The sequence below is a fragment of the Eupeodes corollae genome, chromosome 1, assembly GCF_945859685.1.
Source record: "Eupeodes corollae chromosome 1, idEupCoro1.1, whole genome shotgun sequence".
Classification (NCBI taxonomy): Eukaryota; Metazoa; Arthropoda; class Insecta; order Diptera; family Syrphidae; genus Eupeodes; species Eupeodes corollae.
The window spans coordinates 214,029,486-214,050,756 of record NC_079147.1 but is presented as its reverse complement, the minus strand read 5'-3'; the positions used below and the strand labels follow the sequence as shown (position 1 = coordinate 214,050,756).

Here is a 21,271-nt window from a genome sequence, read left to right as displayed (position 1 = left end):
ATTGTATCACTAATCTTATTTACTTAAAAATGTCCAAAAGCTTTCCAACGTTTATTTTATATAAGACAACATATTTTTTCAGCACTGCACTGTAAAATAGTTAAGACAGAAAAAAATGTTAAAACATAATATAGCACATGCGTTGTAATGAAAGCTCATTTGCATTTCGACACTCAATCCGTATCACAGAATACGCTTGAAAACAATACTGGAATACCGGGGTTGAAAAAACACGACGTAAACCCTAAAAATTTAGTCATTATTTTGCCGGTTTCCGAATAAGTTTATGATAGCATGACTGCTGTTTTGTTCCTTCTTCTTATTATCGATTAAAAAAACGTCCAAAAGCCGGTAAATGCCTTTTAATCTGCAATGTAAAGACACATTCGGCTCCTTTTTTGTTCTTTGGTACAAAGTTTGCCTTTAAAGTTTACAACAAGGATACTTTCTGTTTCGTGTCGGTGAATCATCAACAAAGTATTGTGTTTTGTTTTGTGCAGCGAATCAGAATAAATGCCGCAGTTGCTAGAAAACTAAAAATATCTCACGTTTTTGAATAATTTAAACAACCATATTTAAAGCAACTGAAAAATAAAACCTTATACCTACTAAACCCAATGTGCATAAATGTACATTACGAATGAAATTTATTAATTAAATGTGCCAAATCAAAGGTGAGTATTGAGTACACATTCTGACTTTTGTATTGTACTTAGATTGTAGCCTTTCAAGTGCCCATGAATATTCAACAATTTAAAGTGGTTTCCTGTCCCTACACATAGGCACTTTAATACTACGAGTAGGCAGAAGCAAAAATTCTATTGAAAATTCATTTTATTGATTATTTTTATTAAAGAGTCCTTAACGAGTGAGACAAAAGAGGTCGAGGTGCCAAAGGGTTTTTTTTCTATAAAAGTGAAAGTATATTTAACCGAGGATTGTGTTTGTAGACAATGCCAACGAACCTCGTGGCTTTATTTGCTTCCTGACAAACAAATCTTTTTGTTGAAATCAATGTAAGGACGAAGAAAGGCCCGCTAGCCATCCGTGATAATGTGTTACATTTTTTTTTGTTCACATAGCCTTGTGCGTAGGTGGCGCTGAGTTGATGAATAATGAACAGATGATTAATAACAAACAGTTGGGTGTCGTAGGTTTATCGATTTTATTTTATGCAGCTCGGAAAATGGGATATACCTACGCAAAAAAGTGCCATAGGTCATTTTTCAATCGAATGTGAAATAGAATAATAAAACAGGTGTTTTCCTGAGTTTCTATAGGAAGTACAATTGTTATGTTCTACACATGCATATAACAATCCCTTACTTTATTTAATCAGAAAGTTAAAATTTGAGAATATATATAATGTGTTAAAAATGCAACTTTAATAAATGTTCATCATTGCGTATACTTGCTATTATTACTGAAAAATAGATAATTATAGAAGGAAAGTTAAAAAATAGTATTCCATGAATTGCAACAAATACTGTCATCATTCTAGCAATTTTATATGCACTCTTAATTATATCTTAACTTCAAAGGCTATAACTTCTTAAATAATTATTAGTTAATTTTCTTTGAATTTGCTGAGATACAAGTTCTGTCAATTTCATGTTTTATACCAACATTACTGAACTTTGAATTTAGTAGCACTGATAACACAAAATTTATAATCCCTTGCTTTAATAATCCATTTAAAAATTTTGAGTATCTTATTTTTTTGAAAAAAAAAATCATCATTAGTTGTAAATCTTCAATCGGCATACTTTAATCATAAAAAGACGCTGAAGCATTTATGTTATATCGGTTTTCAACAGAAAAACATAGAACGATGTAGAACCAATTACGAATTCGTAGTGTTAAGTTTAAAACATCAATTTTTTGGATTATATAAAAAAATATATATATAAAAACCATGTGGAAAATGGGTATTTCTGCTGTTGAGCACGATTAGCTGAAATCGAAGTCCAGATTTGGAATCAGCACTAAACATTACCCGTGTTTTTTTTGGAAAATCTATCAATAGTTTAGTATGATTTCACACGAATAACAAAAACAATATCCGCAGCATGAGTACTACCGATAAAAGTTAAAGCAGAATCTTACTAGGGATGGGTTTTTGACATTTATACGAGTCTCGAATGGATATTATGTGTTTTCGTTCTCAAATGTTGGTACGATTGATATTGCATTTGTATCTCGATGGCTGTATTCGTTAAGTAGTTGTGTATTTGGAATCATGTATTTTCCATTGGGGGAAAAAATCAATCTGTTACTGTTGATATTATTTAGTTTTTTTTTTTTTTTTAAATGAGAATGGACTAACTGGGCTTATTTTGCAAGAGAAAACAATAGAAATGATATTTAAGTTTTGCTATGTTTCCATCAAAGGTTTATCTCAGTGTTTCCACCGCACAAGAAGATTTGAAAATGATTAAGTTTCACAGCACTTTCTAAAATGCAAAAATGGTGTTTCGATGTTTCTTATGAAGTGCAAGTGAGATAGTTTGATTTGTGTAAAACAATGAAGATCATTTAGAACCATATAAGAATATGCTACCTACTCCATGAGTAATTTTTCTTTAATTTGATTAATACAAAACTATATTGTTTGTACACAAACATGCAAATAAATAGACCATAATGCTTATCTATAAAACCAACTCATATTCACAAATTTTGACTCGATTCCGGTCGGGGAATCAAGCTCATTTCAACTTAATTCAGGTATATAAAGAATTGAGGCGACCTCAAAGCTCGCTTCAAAACCAAATGTTAATGTAGTAGTCTACGAACAAACCCACTTCTTGAAGTTTGTATTGTATGTCAAATTTTTTGGTAAAAACTCTGAAATCGACTATCACCTTACACAGACGTATTTTCCTGATTTTGGTAGTCAACTATTAAAAATCAGCTTACTCGATTTCACCACTGGCACTGATCTGAATTTCACTATTTGTTTTTGGAATTTTTGATAAATTATTCTTGCAAATATTCAATTGTATCAACTTTCAAATATGACTACTGCGGATGGTTTTTTTGGCAATTTTTCACTGTACTATAAATGGTATATCCAAAAACACGCCTATTAACTCTAAAACAAACTATTCAAAGCCCATTGGTAATCTCATAATTAATGGAATTTACGACAGCTAAGTGAGATTTAAATTGTATCAATAGTACAATATTTTATTAAGAGCCGTCTTGAGTTCTTATCTACCCTTAAAAATAGCGTGTTTTATATTTTTGTTTGCATTTTCAGAGATGTCTTATAAAATGAAATGAGTTGAAAATCAAATTTAGGAAAACATATTAATTTGAAAGTATTTTTGAAACCACAATACAGCAAAAATTTAATTTTGTTGACTAGTGTAATCATAGGACTAGGTTAAAGATCTAAACAAATTATTTAAAATTCCTTATAAGAAATTATAGGAAAGTTTTTATGTCTAATTATATGAATTTGTTATACATATATTCTTATTTAAACATCTAAATTGAAATTATTTATAGAGGTTCGTACTCTGTACGGTTTCGAAAGCAAAGATAAATAAAACAGACAGTAATACATTTTTGATGAAAAATTTGAATATTGCTTAAAAGCTTAATTTCCAAATTTAAAGTCAACCAGGACAGATAGACAGACGAACGGAATTGTTGACCCACTTTTTCGACTTGTCTTCCACGTCATGTTTATTTAAAATCTCGAGTCGCAAATTATTTACGAATGCAAAACTTGCCAGTAGTTCTTTATAGTTTCTATATGTCGTAAGTAAAATACAATGTTAAATATTTCAGCAAGTATTATCGTATAAGAACATATAAGCAGTCTACAACAAACAACAAATTTAGAACACCAGCCAACGTTCCATCTCCAATTCTTCCTTCGAGCTTACATACTTTGCACGCAGGTACAATTAAAGTTTCGCTATTTCGTAAAAGATGCGCACATTTACGTTGTCTTAAGCGTAGGTTATAGCTATCATTGAAATCGATCCCGAAAAATTTTTGAATCGGTATTTGATGGTGCACTTTGATTAGAAATGAAAACTAATCGATCGGAAATTAAACAAAGAATTTTTTTGAGAAAGAAGTGTAATTACGCATTTATTTTTCTCTAAAAATGTATTTTCTATTTTCCGGACGGAAATTCATTTTCCTGAACAGCTGATACTTGTATGTTCCAAAGTGAAACGAATCATTCCACTGATTTGTGTTTCAATTTCACACAACTCCTATGACAGATTTCTGTCAGATTTCTGTCAGTAAAAATTTGCGGTGGCTTTTAAACAGAAATTTTTACTATAAACGACCTGCCAAAAAAAATCCAATGTTTCTTTTAAATGATGAAAACCAATGATAGCTATAACTGGCGCCTTATACTTGTGTCACCGCAAATGAAGGGGACGATGGCACATTCTCGCAAATGCACGCAAACTATCACAAAAAAAAGAAGAAGAAGAAAAAAAGCAGCGCACTCATATGCATTCTCGCCGTCGCACATCGTCCGAAAAAATGTTCGTGCATGTGGAGTCTGTCCTCAAACGGGATAATAGATAGATGATAGGCGTCGATAGTAGCAAATGATGACGTAAAAATGAGTCAGAACTCGTAGCTTTAAACTTGCGGAAACAAATATCTAACTAAGCTTGCATTATTATGATGCACAAGTTTAATTACATGAAATACGTAATTCCTTCACTCTCTACATATTTTTTCCTGATTTCACCGATTGCTTTTTTTATAACTAAAAGTGAATGGGGTGGACAGGAGAAGTCAGTGTAAATTGGCTACGAATTCTTTAACTTTTCAATGGCAGTTTACCCCAGAGTATTGTAAGACATTCTACATTCGCGTAGTACGACTAAAGAACCAATATCTGTACTTCACAGTACCACCGAAGTTGCACTCAATGGTAAGATAATGAGCATTCCTAGAAGAAAAAGTTTATAACAATAAAAAAAGGATAAGGCCGTTACGACGATTCGTTATTCGTAGTACATACAGTTGTGTTCATAAAAATAGCAGTGCTGGTCACATTTTATTAGGTGGTAAATTATTTAAATAACGGAAATTCTTTTAAAAAAAAATTACCATGTTACTTGCATCTAACGGTCTTTCGTTTTCATATTAGAGACTTTAAGCTTGAAATTATACCCTACTTTTCCCGGATTAACACCCATTATTTCAAACTCTCTGGATAAATATTTGTAACACACTAGCATATACAAAATTAATAAATATTAGCTCAAAAATAAACAATGGGACGGTCAAGACACTCAAGAAATTCGAAAACTTATTCGAAAACTGCGTTTGGAGGGAAAAACTTACCAAAATATTCAAGACATCCTAGGTTGCTCATCAAAAATGGTCAGTACCGTCTTAAAATAGCAAAATAAAATCCAAAAAGGATGGCTACTGAAAGAACTGACAGAAAAATTGTTTAGTTAGCAAAACAGAACCCTTCCATAGACTCTAGAAAAATAAGAAATGGACGTCTGTCTGTTAGCGCTGTCACAATACGAAGACTTCTTTTATAAGCGAAGGTGCCAGCCCAAAGTCCAGGCAAGGTACCATTCTTGACGAAAATGCATGTGGCAAAGGGAATGGAGTTTGTTAAAGCGCATAGAGATTTTGCATTAAGGAATGAAGGAATATTTTGTGGAGCGATGAAAGAAAAGTCGTCATTTTTGGGTCCAAGGGTCGTCGAGAATATGTGAGCAGACCCTAAATGCAGCATATGATCCACGGTACACTATAAAAACAGTGAAGCATGGTGGAGGAAAAGTTATGATATGGGCTAGCTTTATAGGCCCGACCCTTAATGCGATTAACCCCATCCCAAATTTGTGGTGGGATGTTAAGAACGCAGTGCATAAAGCAAAACCCAAAAATTCGAAAGAATTGTGGAAAGCAGTGATTCGTGGAACGCAATACCAGTCAAGAGGTGTCAGGTTTTAGTGGTCTTGGTGCCAAGCAATGGTTATGGAACAAAGAACTAATTGTGAGCTAACATTATTTGTATACTTTCATATAACTTATTACAGTTTTTCTTACGTAATAAATCTAGTACTTTGTCGTGCACTGCTATTTTTATGAATAGTCATATATTTAAAAAGCCGTTTTTACTGTGATAAACCTAACGGTAAAAAATCAATAATACTTATTTTCTGTTATTATTAATAAAATATTTCAGTTTGTTATTAGAAGTTTAATGAAAAATATTATAACGTTGATATTGAAGGCCTTTTGTTTTATTTGGAGAGCACTGCTATTTTTATAAGCGCAACTGTGTAAATTTAAAACATTTAACTTATAGTTTGACAGGTGTCAAATGCCAATGCTACCAAATTCAAACTACGAAATGAATGATTTAACTTATAATTTGACAGGTGTCAAATACCAATGCTACCAAATTCAAATTACGAAATGAATGATCCTATACTAACGGAAAAAGACCGCCCATTATTTTTGATAAATAGATCTAGTTTGGTTTAGTAAGTTCACATACTAAGTTTTAGAGAAATCAGAAACACATTTTGGGAGTAAATACACATTTGACTAAATTAGTGTCGTAGGTTTGCAGGGGTTTAAGATTGGTTAACATATGTTGTGTTTTTTAAGGTCTTTCGTATTTTGCAAACAATTAATAATGTATTGTTTTCATTTCAAAAAATCAAATCAAAAACAAACTCTCACTTTCTCCCTTACTTTACATACTAAAATTCTTAGCTCAGCAACACTTTTCTTCAGTGAGTGTGTAAATGATTTAACACTTAAAAAGGTAAACCTTTAGCACTCTACTCATTTCTCTCTCTGGATCTTAGAGCTTTTACAATCATACTACTTGTTGCTTGTAGTATGACAACAAAACCAAGCTGAAAAGTTCCCAACAATTGCCCCAAGCTCCAAGCAGCACCGTGAACATCGAAAGCACTGGTTGCTGGACACAACTCAACGCCAACATCGGTCCACCCGCGTTTGCCTAGCACTACCAAATCCAGTAAATGATCACTTCTGCTGGAGATTGAACGAACTGCCTCGTAGTAGTCGTAGTGGTATTTTCGTGTGCGCTTTCGTTCGATCCCCCCGCAACAGTTGGAATTATTGGCTCCGCGATCGTGGTATTTGGCACACCTCACCGCACCGGTATCATACGATTTTTTTCTGTAAGCAAATTTTGTATTGTTGTTGTTTAATAATTGTAAGCTCGAATTTTTTTATTTTATAAACAAATAATTCAATACTGAATTACTGTTTAATTGAATATATTCACCTAAGTGTTAAATTAAGTGGTGATGGCCGATGGGGTGGGGATAACACCTTTCGTCTTTGTGTCAAAAGTGTGCAAAGGTGCAATTAAAAGTTCAATCGGCTGAAGCAATTAAAAGTCAGGCCGGTATAGGATTGTATTTGAAAAATGGTGATCATGCACTCTACCAAGTGCCAGTTACATTATGAACGGACGGACAAGCGGACAATCGGTGGTGGTAGTGGTAGTGGTGATTTGGTGACTGTGCCTTTTCGTGGTTTCACGATTTTGTTCGAAGTGGTTTTGAGATTGCGATCACAACTTTGATGTGGTTCGACGGAAATTTTGTGATATTCCATATCGCCTCATTCGCCACAAAATAATAATCGAACCATTTAATAATGCAGAGAAATTGTTTTTGTTTTTTTTTATTTTTCTATAGATGTTCCACTTTTATGTAATCGCAAACAATGAATATGTTTTTGAAATTGATAATAAATAAACTCATAAATTAATTAAAACTCAAGACAGTAGCAACAGGTATTAAATGGAATAAGTAAAACAAATACCTATAATCCCATTTAATTTAGTTCAAGCTTTTAAACTCAAAACTATGTTTCTCCTTACTTTATTTACATATGTACATAATATTTATACATATTTGCAAGCTACAGAAATGCAAACAAAACTGTGATAACTTTGACTTATAAGACATGCTGATATGTATTTATGTAGACATTTTGGTATTATTGACACAGTTAAAAAAAATGAATAAAATACATTTCAAGGCGATAAACCATAAATATAAAGCTTACAGTGTACACTTAGAAAAATAGTTTTCTATCAAATTTTAAATAAAACAGGGTTTGTATTAAAATTGGAAAATTGTCTTTGAACTAAAGAGTTGGTAAATTTTTTTAGTTCAAATTATAAAAAAAAACGAAAAAATTGCATTTGAAAACCTTAAGTTTTCATCGCCTAAAGTGAAACTTAACAGTATTTTGCCGTTTCGGCAGTTGCATCATTCCACTAAAACGTAAATTGTTTGTAATTAACGGTTATAACTTAGTACCTAACTAAATTAAACAAAAATTACACATAATAATTTTAAATAAAGAGTCAAACCGTTGACAAATTATTTCCCCAAAGCTCGCCTTGAGTCAAAAGTTCAATTTGATAGCCACAATAGGACCCATAATATTGATTTAATTTATTCGAAAGACTAAAGTCTAACCAATGTGTGATTTCTAAATAGAATTGCAGATTAGTGTGTTATCTTGTTTAAGTTAAACGTTTGCAATAACTTCTTGAAATGTGAACCAATTATTAAAAACAAATGGCCTTAATCTGTACATTTAACGCGCGACACACGAATACTAGAAGGAACAAAACAATATTTTATACAACTCGTATAGATGTTTTTAAACTTCGATAAATTAAAAAGATCCAATGCTTGTTTTCTTTGTACATCAAATTCAATTGTTTATTTTATCTTATCGAGTTCTCAATTGAAAGTTGCATACAAAAGTTGTTGAACCTTTGAACATAAGAAGTTTTCTGTAGTTCTAAATTAAATTTGTTAAGTTCCTCTTAAGTTAAGGGCGAATTATAGCTTCGGAAAATTGAAAATGCAAATTTTATATCGATTGAAATATCTTAAGAAATTTGTGTGGATAAAAAAAAATGTTACAATTTTTTTTGCTAGAAATATATTTTGTCTATATTTCTGACTGCAATGGAGAAAGTCAAATACTACGACAAACTCAGCAGAGTCCAATGCGGGGCATTGAGAACTCTCCTCCATCTGACATCTTTAGCAAACAAGTGGCAGCGAGTACAGCTATAAGACTCAACGCCTCACCTCAATGGACCAACAACAATGGTCGCATTCACAAAGCTAGTGGCTACGTAGTCAAAATTCAATTAGCTTTGTGAATGCAAAACTACACTACAAAGCTAGTCAATCTGGAACTGTCATATTATTGACAAATGCAAATATATAAAATAAGAAACATTTTTGATTTGATAACTTTAACTTATCTTTTGTGTTTTTAAATTCAATAAAATCAAATTTAAGATTGATTGATTTATATTTGTATTTAAATATTGAACAATTTATTTCATTTTGTATTCTCGTATTTTACCGAGCAGCTGATTGTGAAACGTCAAAATTATTCTACACTAACTTTTTAGCCGAATTTTTTACACTACGTCGGAGGGGAAATTTCAACTACTTTTGTAGTTGGATTTAGCCAATCAAAATCCCTTGACTACGTAGCCACTAGCTTTGTGAATGCAACCACTAATACGTTGGTAAAGTGTCATAAACTTCAAACTCGGAACTTGACTTCAACAACCTCTTATTTCAGTTGATCGTGCAAAAACTACTAAAATCATAATTGTATACAAAAAACTTCTCAGGCATTTCGTATTCTATTCTTACTTATCCCTTTACCAATTTGACAAGCAACACTTTTACATAATAAATACATAAAATGGAATTGCGAAGAAAATAAATATATAACAGATTAATAAGGTCCAGCTTTTAGTTAATTGAACAATTATGTTTATTAGTCATTTTGGCATTTTTTACTTGACTTGATATTAAGGTCTAGGGTTCGATCCCTGCCTATGCCATCTAAAGTATTTTCACGGGTACTGCCTCTTGCGATAAATTGACAAATTCTCCAAGAGTTACTCTTGTCATGAAAAAGTGCTTTCTCAAATAAGCCGTTCGGATTCGGCATATAAACTGTAGGTACCCTCCATTCCTGACAAAATTACTCGCACACAGGAATGGTTGAGCGTTGTAAGTCTCTAGGCCCTAGTTCACAACGGACTCTTGCGTCACCTATTTTATTTCATGATATTAGGAGATTTTTTATAACTTACTTTCCAGTCTACTTTCCAATTTGTTTGTCAGCTGGCCAATCAGATAATAGACATGTCCGTAACTTTTAAGTCCGTTATGTAATCTGAACTTGCCTATTGTGTTCCAATCATTTCTTGTCAGTTAAATCTGGTTAGTGTTCGAATTTTCATTCAAATTTGTTTTAGCTTCGCTTTCGTTAAAGAAACAAGTTTCAATTAAACCAATCACAAAGAAAAACAGTTAAACCAAATAAATCTTTCGAAATATATAAATCTGTAAGTACGATTTTATATGAAAAACAAATGAATCTATTTCTTCGAATGGTAGTCGGAGAGGATTCAAAAACTAAATAAATACTTTATTTTGAACTAAACTAGTAACAAAAAACTTAACCGCTAAGTTGTCTACTTATAATTGTATATATATTATTTTATCCAAAAATAAACAAAAAAACTACCAAAATAAATATAGAGGGAACGTAGGATAATATGCATTTCATAAAATGAATGCCCCATTATCCGCAATTTTTATTTTTACTTTTCTTAAATTGATTTCCAGAAATCCATTTACATATCCGAGCTCTCCATCAACATCTTAGAACACTTTTAATTGCATACAAATTTTCACACTGAGATGTAATTTAAATTTATTTGTAGGCGAACATCATATCTCATTGCAGCTATTTACACAATAAATTGAGGAAAACATCTGTCAAGACATGAGATATAATTATGCAATATAAATTATTTATGCATTGAGTGCAACGTATATGCGCATTTATTTGTTTATTGCATTTCACGCGCTTTAGAATAATATCAACAAAAAATTATTTACTAACAACAAAGAAATAAAAATAAAATGAAACATAAAAAGAAAAAATTTAATATTTATTTGAGAATATTTTTAAAACAAGATATTGGATTTACTCGTATCCAAGACAAATAAAATCAGAAATGGTTATGCGCGAGATATTTTTTAAATTTAAATGTACATTTTAATGTTTGTGACACAGATTCGATAAAGATTTATCTGTTTTTGTATTTCGTGGCGCAAAATAAATTGATTTATTTTTGATTTAAGATTAAATCGCACATCAGGATTTTTCAGCAGATTTATCCCCCTTTGCACCAATACTAATTATTAAAAAATATTTGGATTGAAATTTGACAGCTAGTTTGCACTCGATAACACGAGGTTACACTAAAACAAAGACAAAAAAAATTATTCCAATCGTGTTCCATGCGCCACAAAAAAATCAATTTTTAACGAAATATGAATTTACCCATGAAATAGCCATTCATTTCTCGAAAAGATTTACTTCTCCTTGCATTAAAACCGTTAAAATTTTTATTCGTCAGTTTCATTCATTTGATTGTGAAATCAATCTTATTGTGTTCTTCTTTTAAAATGTACTAAAATGTCTAAGTCTAAGGAATATTAAGAGAACACCGATTGACAATAAACCACTGAAAAGTAAATAAAATTGTAACTGTGTTGCAACCACCTTGAACGAAGATCAATTATGTATTGAAACCTAAATCTACCAATGGAAAACTGAAAAAAATTATTTTTATCGAATGACAGTGTTCTTCCTCTGGAAAGAGTTAGAATCTTCAAAATATTTCTGACGACAGTTAAACTTTAAAGTAAAAAGTTTGTAATCTTTTATTGATGAACTGACAGAAATAACTATAGAAATAGTTTAGTTGTATGATTGAATCCCCAACTGGAAAAAGCTTAGAAATATCAACTGCAACTGTGTTTTTAAATTCAATAAAATCAAATTTAAGATTGAATGATTTATATTTGTATTTAAATATTAAACAATTTATTTCATTTTGTATTCCCGTACTTTACCGAGCAGCTGATTGTGAAACGTCAAAATTATTCTACACTAACTTTGTAGCCGAATTTTTTACACTACGTCGGAGGGGAAATTTCAACTACTTTTGTATTTGGATTTAGCCAATCAGAATCCCTTGACTACGTAGCCACTAGCTTTGTGAATGCGACCAATGTAGGGCATCTCATCGTTTTGAACCTCTTTGGTTCTATACCAAAGTACATAGACTAAACTATTGCTAAACCCCAATATGGAAAAAACTCCAAGGTATCCATTCCACTCAGAGATGAATGGGAAGACAAAAAACTCCTAGACGACAAAAGCATTCATTTTTATACAGATGGATCCAAGACAAATGAGGGAGTTGGTAGTGGTGTGTACTCAGAAAAGCTTAATATAAGCATCTCATTCCGCCTCCCTAATCATTGGAGCGTCTTCCAAGCGGAAATTTTAGTGATCAAAGAGGTTCTCTCCTGGATAAGAGTAAACGTGATATCAACTTCTGATATCCGCATCTTCTCTGACAGTCAGGCTGCTATTAAATCTCTTGACGGTATCTCAACCAAATCTCAAACAGCCCTCGATTGTCGATCGCCTTTTATTCACCTATGTTGTGTGCCGGGCCACAGAGACATAACGGGAAATTGTAGAGCCGATAAACTCGCTAAAAATGGAACGGTCATGCCTATTACACCTGAAAGGGAGGAAATAGTATACCATATAGCTACATGTAAACTCATGCTAAAAGAAACAGCTTTTGCGATAGCAAATTCTAGGTGGCACAATTTACCAACATGCGCAGCCACAAAATTCATATGGCCTTCACTGGACCTAAAGCGCTCTAAAGAATTGTTATCTCAAAGCAGACTTCATATTAGCTCCCTAATAGGTGTCCTTATGGGACAATGTCTTATAAGCAGACACGCAATACGACTTGGTGTAGCCTCATATGACTTCTGCAAGAGCTGTATGGACGAAGAAGAAGAGGAAACAATCTCCCACCTTCTCTGCACTTGCCCTGCTCCTTCAATAAGACGCAAACTTCATCTGGGAGACTACTCTTTTGATAATCCTAGTGAACTACCTAAAAAGGTTATCAAATATCTTTTTCGCTTTAAAAAAAGCTCAAAATGGTTCGACTTGTAAGAAGTAATTCTCTAGATTCATGCGGTATCACAATGGGCCTTTTCTTTTGGCCTAAGTGTGTGGATTCTAAATCCGCAGCCACGTTAACCTAACCTAACCAATGGGAAGTTATCAGCGTGGGTCGCACTTCAACAACTTTTTTTTGTATAATTAGCGCACACATTTAAGATGTTTTTAGTAATAGCTTATTTAAATCTTAAACATGAAAATTGATTTGTATATTTTTTTTCTTTTAGTTTTTATTTTACTTTTTCATACCGCTTCCGTAATCAAATCATATCATGAATTCGTAAAATGATTACGGATTATAATATTTATTATATCTATTTGTTTACAAAACAAAATTTGTGAAGTGAAAAACTTATTAAAAATATAGAAAATGTTTTTCGATTCAATCGAATTTGGTATTCAAACATCTAGCGTCTTTTAAATAGATACACAATGATAATGATCACCAGATTGTTTACTTTCCATGGGCAAATTTTGTATGAAATTTTAATTACAAACAAATTTTTTTATAATTGGGTAGGTTAAGAAAACATAAGGGAATTCATTAGAACGCAAAACACAACTAAATCAGCAAAGTTTATTTTTTAGGCGTCATTTAATTTAAACTCAGAAGTTAACTTACCTATCTATTACATTATAAACAGTATCCAAGCCCATAATAAGTTGTGCCATTTATTGTTAAGTAAAAGTCTAATTGCTTTTCTTATATAACAAGGATCATTTTTAAACAAAACTTTAAACTGTCGTTAAAGCGTAACACACCCCCGATGGCACTTGAATCCAGGAAACAGTACTCGGTATGTATATCACAGATCACCTTTTATGGAATGATCATATATTTGATATTGCCAAAAATGCTGCCAGGTCCTAAGCATTTCTCCGACGGTGAAAGAAATTTTTCACCCCAAGCCTTCATCTGTCCAAAGCTTGAATATAATTCGCATATCTGGGCAGGTGCCCCTAAAACAAGTTAAAATCTCTTGGATAGAATACAAAAAAAGGGCTTTTTAAAATTATAGGCGACAGAACTATAATCGAAACACCTAGAAACAGTTAGAACACCGCGGCAATGTTTCATGCCTTTCGTTGTTATATATTTTTACAATGTTCTGTTGAATGCAGCTGTAATGCTCGCACTTCCAGGAATGCTCATCAGTTTACCCTTGAGCTCAATTTCGGGCGTACTCTCAAGTATAGAGATTCTTTCTTAAATCACCCATCGAGAATGTGGAATGCTTTGGCCAACTCTGTTTTTCCCTCCCATTTTGATGTTCAGAACTTTAAGACCAATGTACATCAGTATCTCCTCTTAAATCATTCCCTATTTTCCTAATATAAACATATAAAGGGTACTAATAACCCCTTAAGTGCCTGTAAATTATTAAACAAAAAATACAATTTTGCACTTAATAAACATATAACAGTTTCATGAAGTTCTGCATTCAGTTGAATAGAAAAAAGATGATCAGCAGTCGTTTTTGAAGTTAATAGAATTGGTCAGTTTTATACAACATAAGGGACTTTCATTTCCGTCAAACTGCTTTCTTTGAACCGAAATTTTGACCAAGGCAACTAGTAAGTTGGTAAAGTGTCATAAACTTCAAATTCTGAACTTGACTTCACCAACTTCTTATTTGAGTTGATCGTGCAAAAACTACTAAAAACATAATTGTCTACAAAAAACTTTTCAGGCATTTCGTATTTTATTCTTACTTATCCCTTTACCAATTTGACAAGCAACACTTTTACATAAAACAAAAAATGGAATTGAAATAAATATATAACAGATTAATTATTAAATTAATTAAATTTTAGTTAATTGAACATTTATGATTATTAGTCATTTTGGCATTTTTTACTTGACTTGATATTAAGGTCTAGGGTTCGATCCCTGCCTATGCCATCTAAAGTATTTTTACGAGTACTGCCTCTTGAATTGACAAATTATCCAAGAGTTACTCTTGTCATGAAAAAGTGCTTTCTCAAATAAGCCGTTCGGATTCGGCATATAAACTGTAGGTCCCCTCCATTCCTGACAAAATTACTCGCACACAGGAATGGTTGAGCGTTGTAAGTCTATAGGCCCTAGTTCACAACGGACTCTTGCGTCACCTAATTTATTTTAAGATATTAAGGGAGATTTTTTATAACTAACTTTCCAGTCTACTTTCCAATTTGTTTGTCAGCTGGCCAATCAGATATAAGACATGTCCCTAACTTTTAAGTCAGTTATGTCATCTGCCTATTGTGTTCCAAACATTTCTTGTGTTCGAATTTTCATTCAAATTTGTTTTAGCTTCGCTTTCGATAAAAAAACGAGTTTCAATTAAACCAATCACAAAGAAAAACAGTTAAACCAAATAAATCTTTCGAAATATTTAAATCTGTAAGTACGATTTTAAATGAAAAACAAATGAATCTATTTCTTCAAATGGTAGTCGGAAAGGATTCAAAACTAAATAAATATCTTTTAAATATTTTATTTTGAACTAAACTATATATATTATTTTATCCAAAAATAAACAAAAAACTACCAAAATAAATATAGAAGCAATGTAGGACAATATGCATTTCATAAAATTAATGCCCCATTATCCGCAATTTTTATTTTTACTTTTCTTAAATTGATTTCCAGAAATCCATTTACATATCCGAGCTCTTCATCAACATCTTAGAACACTTTTAATTGCATACAAATTTTCACACTGAGATGTAATTTAAATTTATTTGTAGGCGAACATCATATCTCATTGCAGCTATTAACACAATAAATTGAGGAAAACATCTGTCAAGAGATGAGATATAATTGTGCAATATAAATTATTTATGCATTGAGTACAACGTTCATATACATATGTATGCGCATTTATTTGTTTATTGTATTTCACGCTCTCTAGAAAAATATCAACAAAAAATAATTTACTAACAACAAAGAAATAAAAAGAAAAATTTTAATATTTATTTGAGAATATTTTTAAAACAAGATATTGGATTTATCCAAGACAAATAAAATCAGAAATGGTTATGAGCGAGATATTTTTTAAATTTAAATGTACATTTTAATGTTTGTGACACAGATTCGATAAAGATTTATCTGTTTTTGTATTTCGTGGCACAAAATAAATTGATTTATTTTTGATTTAAGATTAAATCGCACATCAGGATTTTTCAGCAGATTTATCCCCCTTTGCACCAATACTAATTATTAAAAAATATTTGGATTGAAATTTGACAGCTAGTTTGCACTCGATAACACGAGGTTACACTAAAACAAAGACAAAAAAAATTATTCCAATCGTGTTCCATGCGCCACAAAAAAATCAATTTTTAACGAAATATGAATTTACCCATGAAATACCCACTCATTTCTCGAAAAGATTTACTTCTCCTTGCATTAAAACCGTTAAAATTTGTATTCGTCAGTTTCATTCATTTGATTGTGAAATCAATCTTATTGTGTTCTTCTTTTAAAATGTACTAAAATTTCTAAGTCTAAGGAATATTAAGAGAACACCGATTGACAATAAACCACTGAAAAGCAAATAAAATTGTAACTGTGTTGCAACCACCTTGAACGAAGATCAATTATGTATTGAAACCTAAATCTACCAATGGAAAACTGAAAAAAATTATTTTTATCGAATGACAGTGTTCTTCCTCTGGAAAGAGTTAGAATCTTTAAAATCTTTCTGACGACAGTTAAACTTTTAAGTAAAAAGTTTGTAATCTTTTATTGACAAACTGACAGAAATAACTATAGAAATAGTTTAGTTGTATGTGACAGTTTAAATCCCCAACTGGAAAAAGCTTAGAAATATCAACTGCACAAATCTCTCGATCCCAATTAAATATTTTTGAAGCTTCAGACGATATAAGATACATACTTAAATTTAAGGCTAATTTCTGCTATCTGATTGAGTAGCTACCCAAAAATTGCATTCTAATTAAGGCAATTTATTGAAAAGTTGACACTTCTACTTACGTCAAAATGTTAGCTAATCATTTTTTTAATTCAACTCTGTAATTTATTTATTTACTGCACAATTTTTTCAAATTTTATTGTATTAGGGTTCCTTAGCAGATTGGAAGAGGAATTATGACTTCTTCGTTACATTACAAAGCACAACTTATGGCTTATACATTGCTTAAGGAGCCATTTTTTACTTTCTGCACGAAAAACTAAGTTAAAAGAAGATGAAGTAAAGGTTCAAGCATGAAATTAGTGACATCTGAAAAATAAAAATTAGCTACCTTAGTCTAATTTTGCATTCCAAAAATGCAGTTGAATCCAATTAAAGGACCTGTTGAGTTTGACACGTATAAGTATACAAATATGACTTTGCACTGAAGTAATTTTAAAAGTCAATTGAAGCAAAGCCAAATAACTTAGTCTCTTAAAAAATTCAGAGGTGTCATTTAACAACTTACTGACATTTAAAATTGGCTTGTATTTAAAATTGATTTTAAAGAGACTTGTCAATGAGACTGCAGTTAAATTGACTTTTAAACTGACTTTAAGTCAAAGTCATGAAAATGGGCAAGTTCAGACAACAAAAGGGAATTCATTTGCATTCAACTGCATTCTTTGAACGTAAATGTTAACCAAAGCAACTATTTAGTTTTTCAAGTGTCACAAATTTCAAACTCGGAACTTTACTTTACTAACCTCTACCTTCAGTACATCGTACAAAAGCTACCAAACACATTATTGTTTACAAAATAGTCCTCAGGCAAGCTAAAAGTCTACCACAATTTGTATTTGTGAAAAAACATAATCAACTGTCATTTTGACTTAAGAAAATTTAACTTGATAGTTAGGGAGATTTTGTTTGAATAACTTTCTAGTCAACTTTAAATAAAGTTGCCTTAATTGGAAGGTAATTTTTGACAGCTGGCTAATCAGATAATGGGAACTTGCTTTACTTTCAAGTCCTTTAAGTCGTATGAACCTGCCCAATGACTTTTAACTTTGATGTAAAAAATCAAAGTTATTTTGAAAGTCAAAAGACGTCAAAAAATTCAAAGTCATGACTTAACTGCACTCAATAAAAGACTTAAGTTTTTACAACTCTGATATTTATAATGCCTTTTCTGTCTGTCATTGAATTTAAATTAAGGCCATTACGGCGTATACACTCTTGTTTCTCAACTTACAGCAAATATTACTGTCAAATAAAGTATAAGTAGAACAAACAAAGTTAATGTTCAATGATAAATATGTTTTTATTGTTCTGTAATTTAAAAAAAAAGAATTAAATTAAGTTAAATCACAAATGTTCTTCTTATACCTAATATACATACAAGGTGTTCATTCTTTGAAAGTTTGCTTAGGAACAATATTCACTAATAAACAAACATAGAATGCATAAAAGAATGTACCTATTTGCGTTGTTGATTTATCTTTGAAAAAGAGTTCATCAAATCAAAACATCAAAAAAAGATAACTAAATTGAGCTTAGTCATTTGATACTGATAAGACCCTAATAATATCTTAAAGCAGGAAAAAACAACTACTAAAAATTAAGATATTCAATCTTTTTTTTTTTAATCGGAAAATTTAATTAACTATCACTTCAACTGTATTTTTATTATTATTTATTATTGTCAAAAAATAAATTAAAACAACTAATTAATTTCTATTATTTATTTTCTTTTTAGACATTCCAAACTCCATATCAGCTCATATCTATCAATCATAAATTTATAAATTTCCAATCTAAATTTGCTCATAAAAAAAAACAATATCGAAAATATGGACAGAAGAAATTTTGTTAATCCCTTTGGACAACGACCATGGATGGCAAATACAGGTGCTGCAGCACCTGCTGGACAAACCAAGGGTCTAAAAGGTATTGTAGCTGGCGGTATAACTGGAGGAATTGAAATCTGCATAACATTCCCAACAGAATATGTGAAAACACAATTGCAATTAGATGAGAAAGGTGAGCACAATTCTGAATACAAGACTATCTTATTTTTGAAGACTTTCAAAGTCAATTGAAATACTAAAAAAGTTTGACATAAAACACTTAATAGGCTTTAATAAGAACTGAAAAGGAATAAGCATGTAATTAGTACCTACTCTTAAAAACTAAAATTCACTTAACTACTTATAATTACTTTAAATCCGATTTTAATGAGTTTTTATTTTTAAGGTGGAAAAAAACGCTACAACGGTATCGCTGATTGTGTCAAAAAGACAGTTAAAGAACGAGGTGTCTTAGGCCTTTATCGTGGGCTTAGTGTTCTTTTATATGGAAGCATACCCAAATCAGCTGCAAGGTACCCATATAATAATCATCTATTTTCTGCATACATTAAATGTTTGTTCTTTTAATTAAAGATTTGGAGCATTTGAATATTTCCGTGGACATATGGTCGATGGAAGAGGTCAGTTAAGTAATTCGGGCAAATTACTATGTGGTCTAGGGGCAGGTGTGTGTGAGGCTATTTTGGCTGTGACTCCAATGGAGACTATTAAAGTTAAGTTTATCAACGACCAACGAAGTGCCAATCCACAATACAAAGGTTTTGCTCATGGTGTAAGAACAATCATAAAACAAGAAGGTATATATTTCTTATATCAGACCATTGTACCTCATTTATCATAACATCAATTTGTTTATTTAGGAGTTTCTGGAGTCTATAAGGGTCTTACACCGACCATCCTAAAGCAAGGATCAAATCAAGCTATTCGTTTCTTTGTTATGGAAAGTCTAAAGGATCTATACATGGGTGATGATCGAAGTAAGCCAGTTCCTAAACCAATTGTTGGGCTTTTCGGTACCGTTGCTGGTGCCGCATCAGTATTTGGCAATACACCACTGGATGTGGTGAAAACTCGTATGCAAGGTCTCGAAGCATCTAAATATAAGAATACAGTTGACTGCGCTATACAAATTTGGAAAAACGAAGGTCCTTTTGCATTCTATAAGGGTACAGTTCCTCGGCTGGGACGTGTATGCCTCGATGTTGGTATAACTTTCATGATTTACGATTCCTTTATGGACTTCTTCAATACAATATGGAAGTAAGATTGATGTAATAAAGATTGAGCTAAATAATGAGATACTTATAGATAAGTTTAAGGTCCTAGTCGTTGAGTATAAAAATAAACAACAGTAAAGAAAATGAAAATTTAAACAAAAATATTTACACATAACAAAATCGACGAAAACTTAGCCATGTTGCAGCATTTTGTTTATAATTTTGTAAGCATAATTTACAACAAAAACGAAAACAAAAACAAAGAAAGTCAAGAACATATTTTTTTGAAACTATTTTTTTTTAAATGATAAATATTGTAAATTTTTGAGAAAAAAAAATTAAATTAAATCTTCTCACCAAAACCTATTAAAAATATGCTTTAATATTATTATGTCAATACTTTTGATGAAAGAATTGACAAATAAGAAAATGTTTAATTTTGTAAAAGTTAAAATACAAAAATAATAATTTCAAAATATACAATTATTCAAAGAATAAATAAATGCTTCAATGTTTATACAGGAAAAAAAGCCATTTATTTGTGTTCATATTTGTTTGATTGTTAAACAATAAGAAAATGCACAGTTAGTTTTATGATTTCAAACCTTAATCAATTAGTAACAAAAATTAAAGCGTCTAGAGAAAGAAGAGTTTAAGTGATATTTCTTGAAATAAGTGTTAAGCAATGACTGTACTTTAGCTTCATATAAAGGCAGTTACCACATCTTCGTTAAAAAGTTATTAAGATCACTGTCAATCATGGCATTTTAAATTTAACTGAAGGTTGCATCAATTTTTTGGAATTAAAACGAGTACTATGACCACATCTTCGGACTTCGTCAAGATTTTTCATTTTTGCTCTGACGAGTTCTATAGAGGGTTCTGACGCTTTGTAAATCATTTGTCTCTTAACCAATTTCTTAAGATAATTATATTATATTGTAAATGTTAATGAAACCACTTCAAAAGTCCAAAAAAATCTTTCGTCGGGAGACCCTGCCAAGGCGGCAGCTTATGGCTACGGCGACATAATTTTTAGTTTAAAATAAACAATTTATTAACAGAGATCACTCCGACACAGGAACGGTTAAGAGTTACAAGTCACTTGACCCTCGTTTTCTACCAGCCGTTTTTATTTATTTATTTATTTATGAGGTAGCTT

General features: G+C 31.4%; 1 protein-coding gene across 2 annotated transcripts; it reads left to right on the top strand.

The window, feature by feature from the left end:
- Nucleotides 1-293: 293 nt before the first annotated feature.
- LOC129939447 (putative tricarboxylate transport protein, mitochondrial) lies at nucleotides 294-20,643 on the top strand. Of its 2 annotated transcripts, none has more exons than XM_056047467.1 (5): nucleotides 294-674; nucleotides 18,781-19,064; nucleotides 19,278-19,404; nucleotides 19,466-19,689; nucleotides 19,753-20,643. In XM_056047467.1, the coding sequence occupies exons 2-5, from the start codon at nucleotides 18,875-18,877 to the stop codon at nucleotides 20,154-20,156; spliced, it is 945 nt and encodes a 314-aa protein (XP_055903442.1). In that variant the 5' UTR covers nucleotides 294-674; nucleotides 18,781-18,874; the 3' UTR covers nucleotides 20,157-20,643. The 2 variants fall into 2 exon arrangements, with proteins under 2 accessions (XP_055903442.1, XP_055903441.1); XM_056047466.1 differs by lacking the exon at nucleotides 294-674 and adding an exon at nucleotides 6,950-7,169.
- The last annotated feature ends 628 nt before the right edge of the window (nucleotides 20,644-21,271 follow it).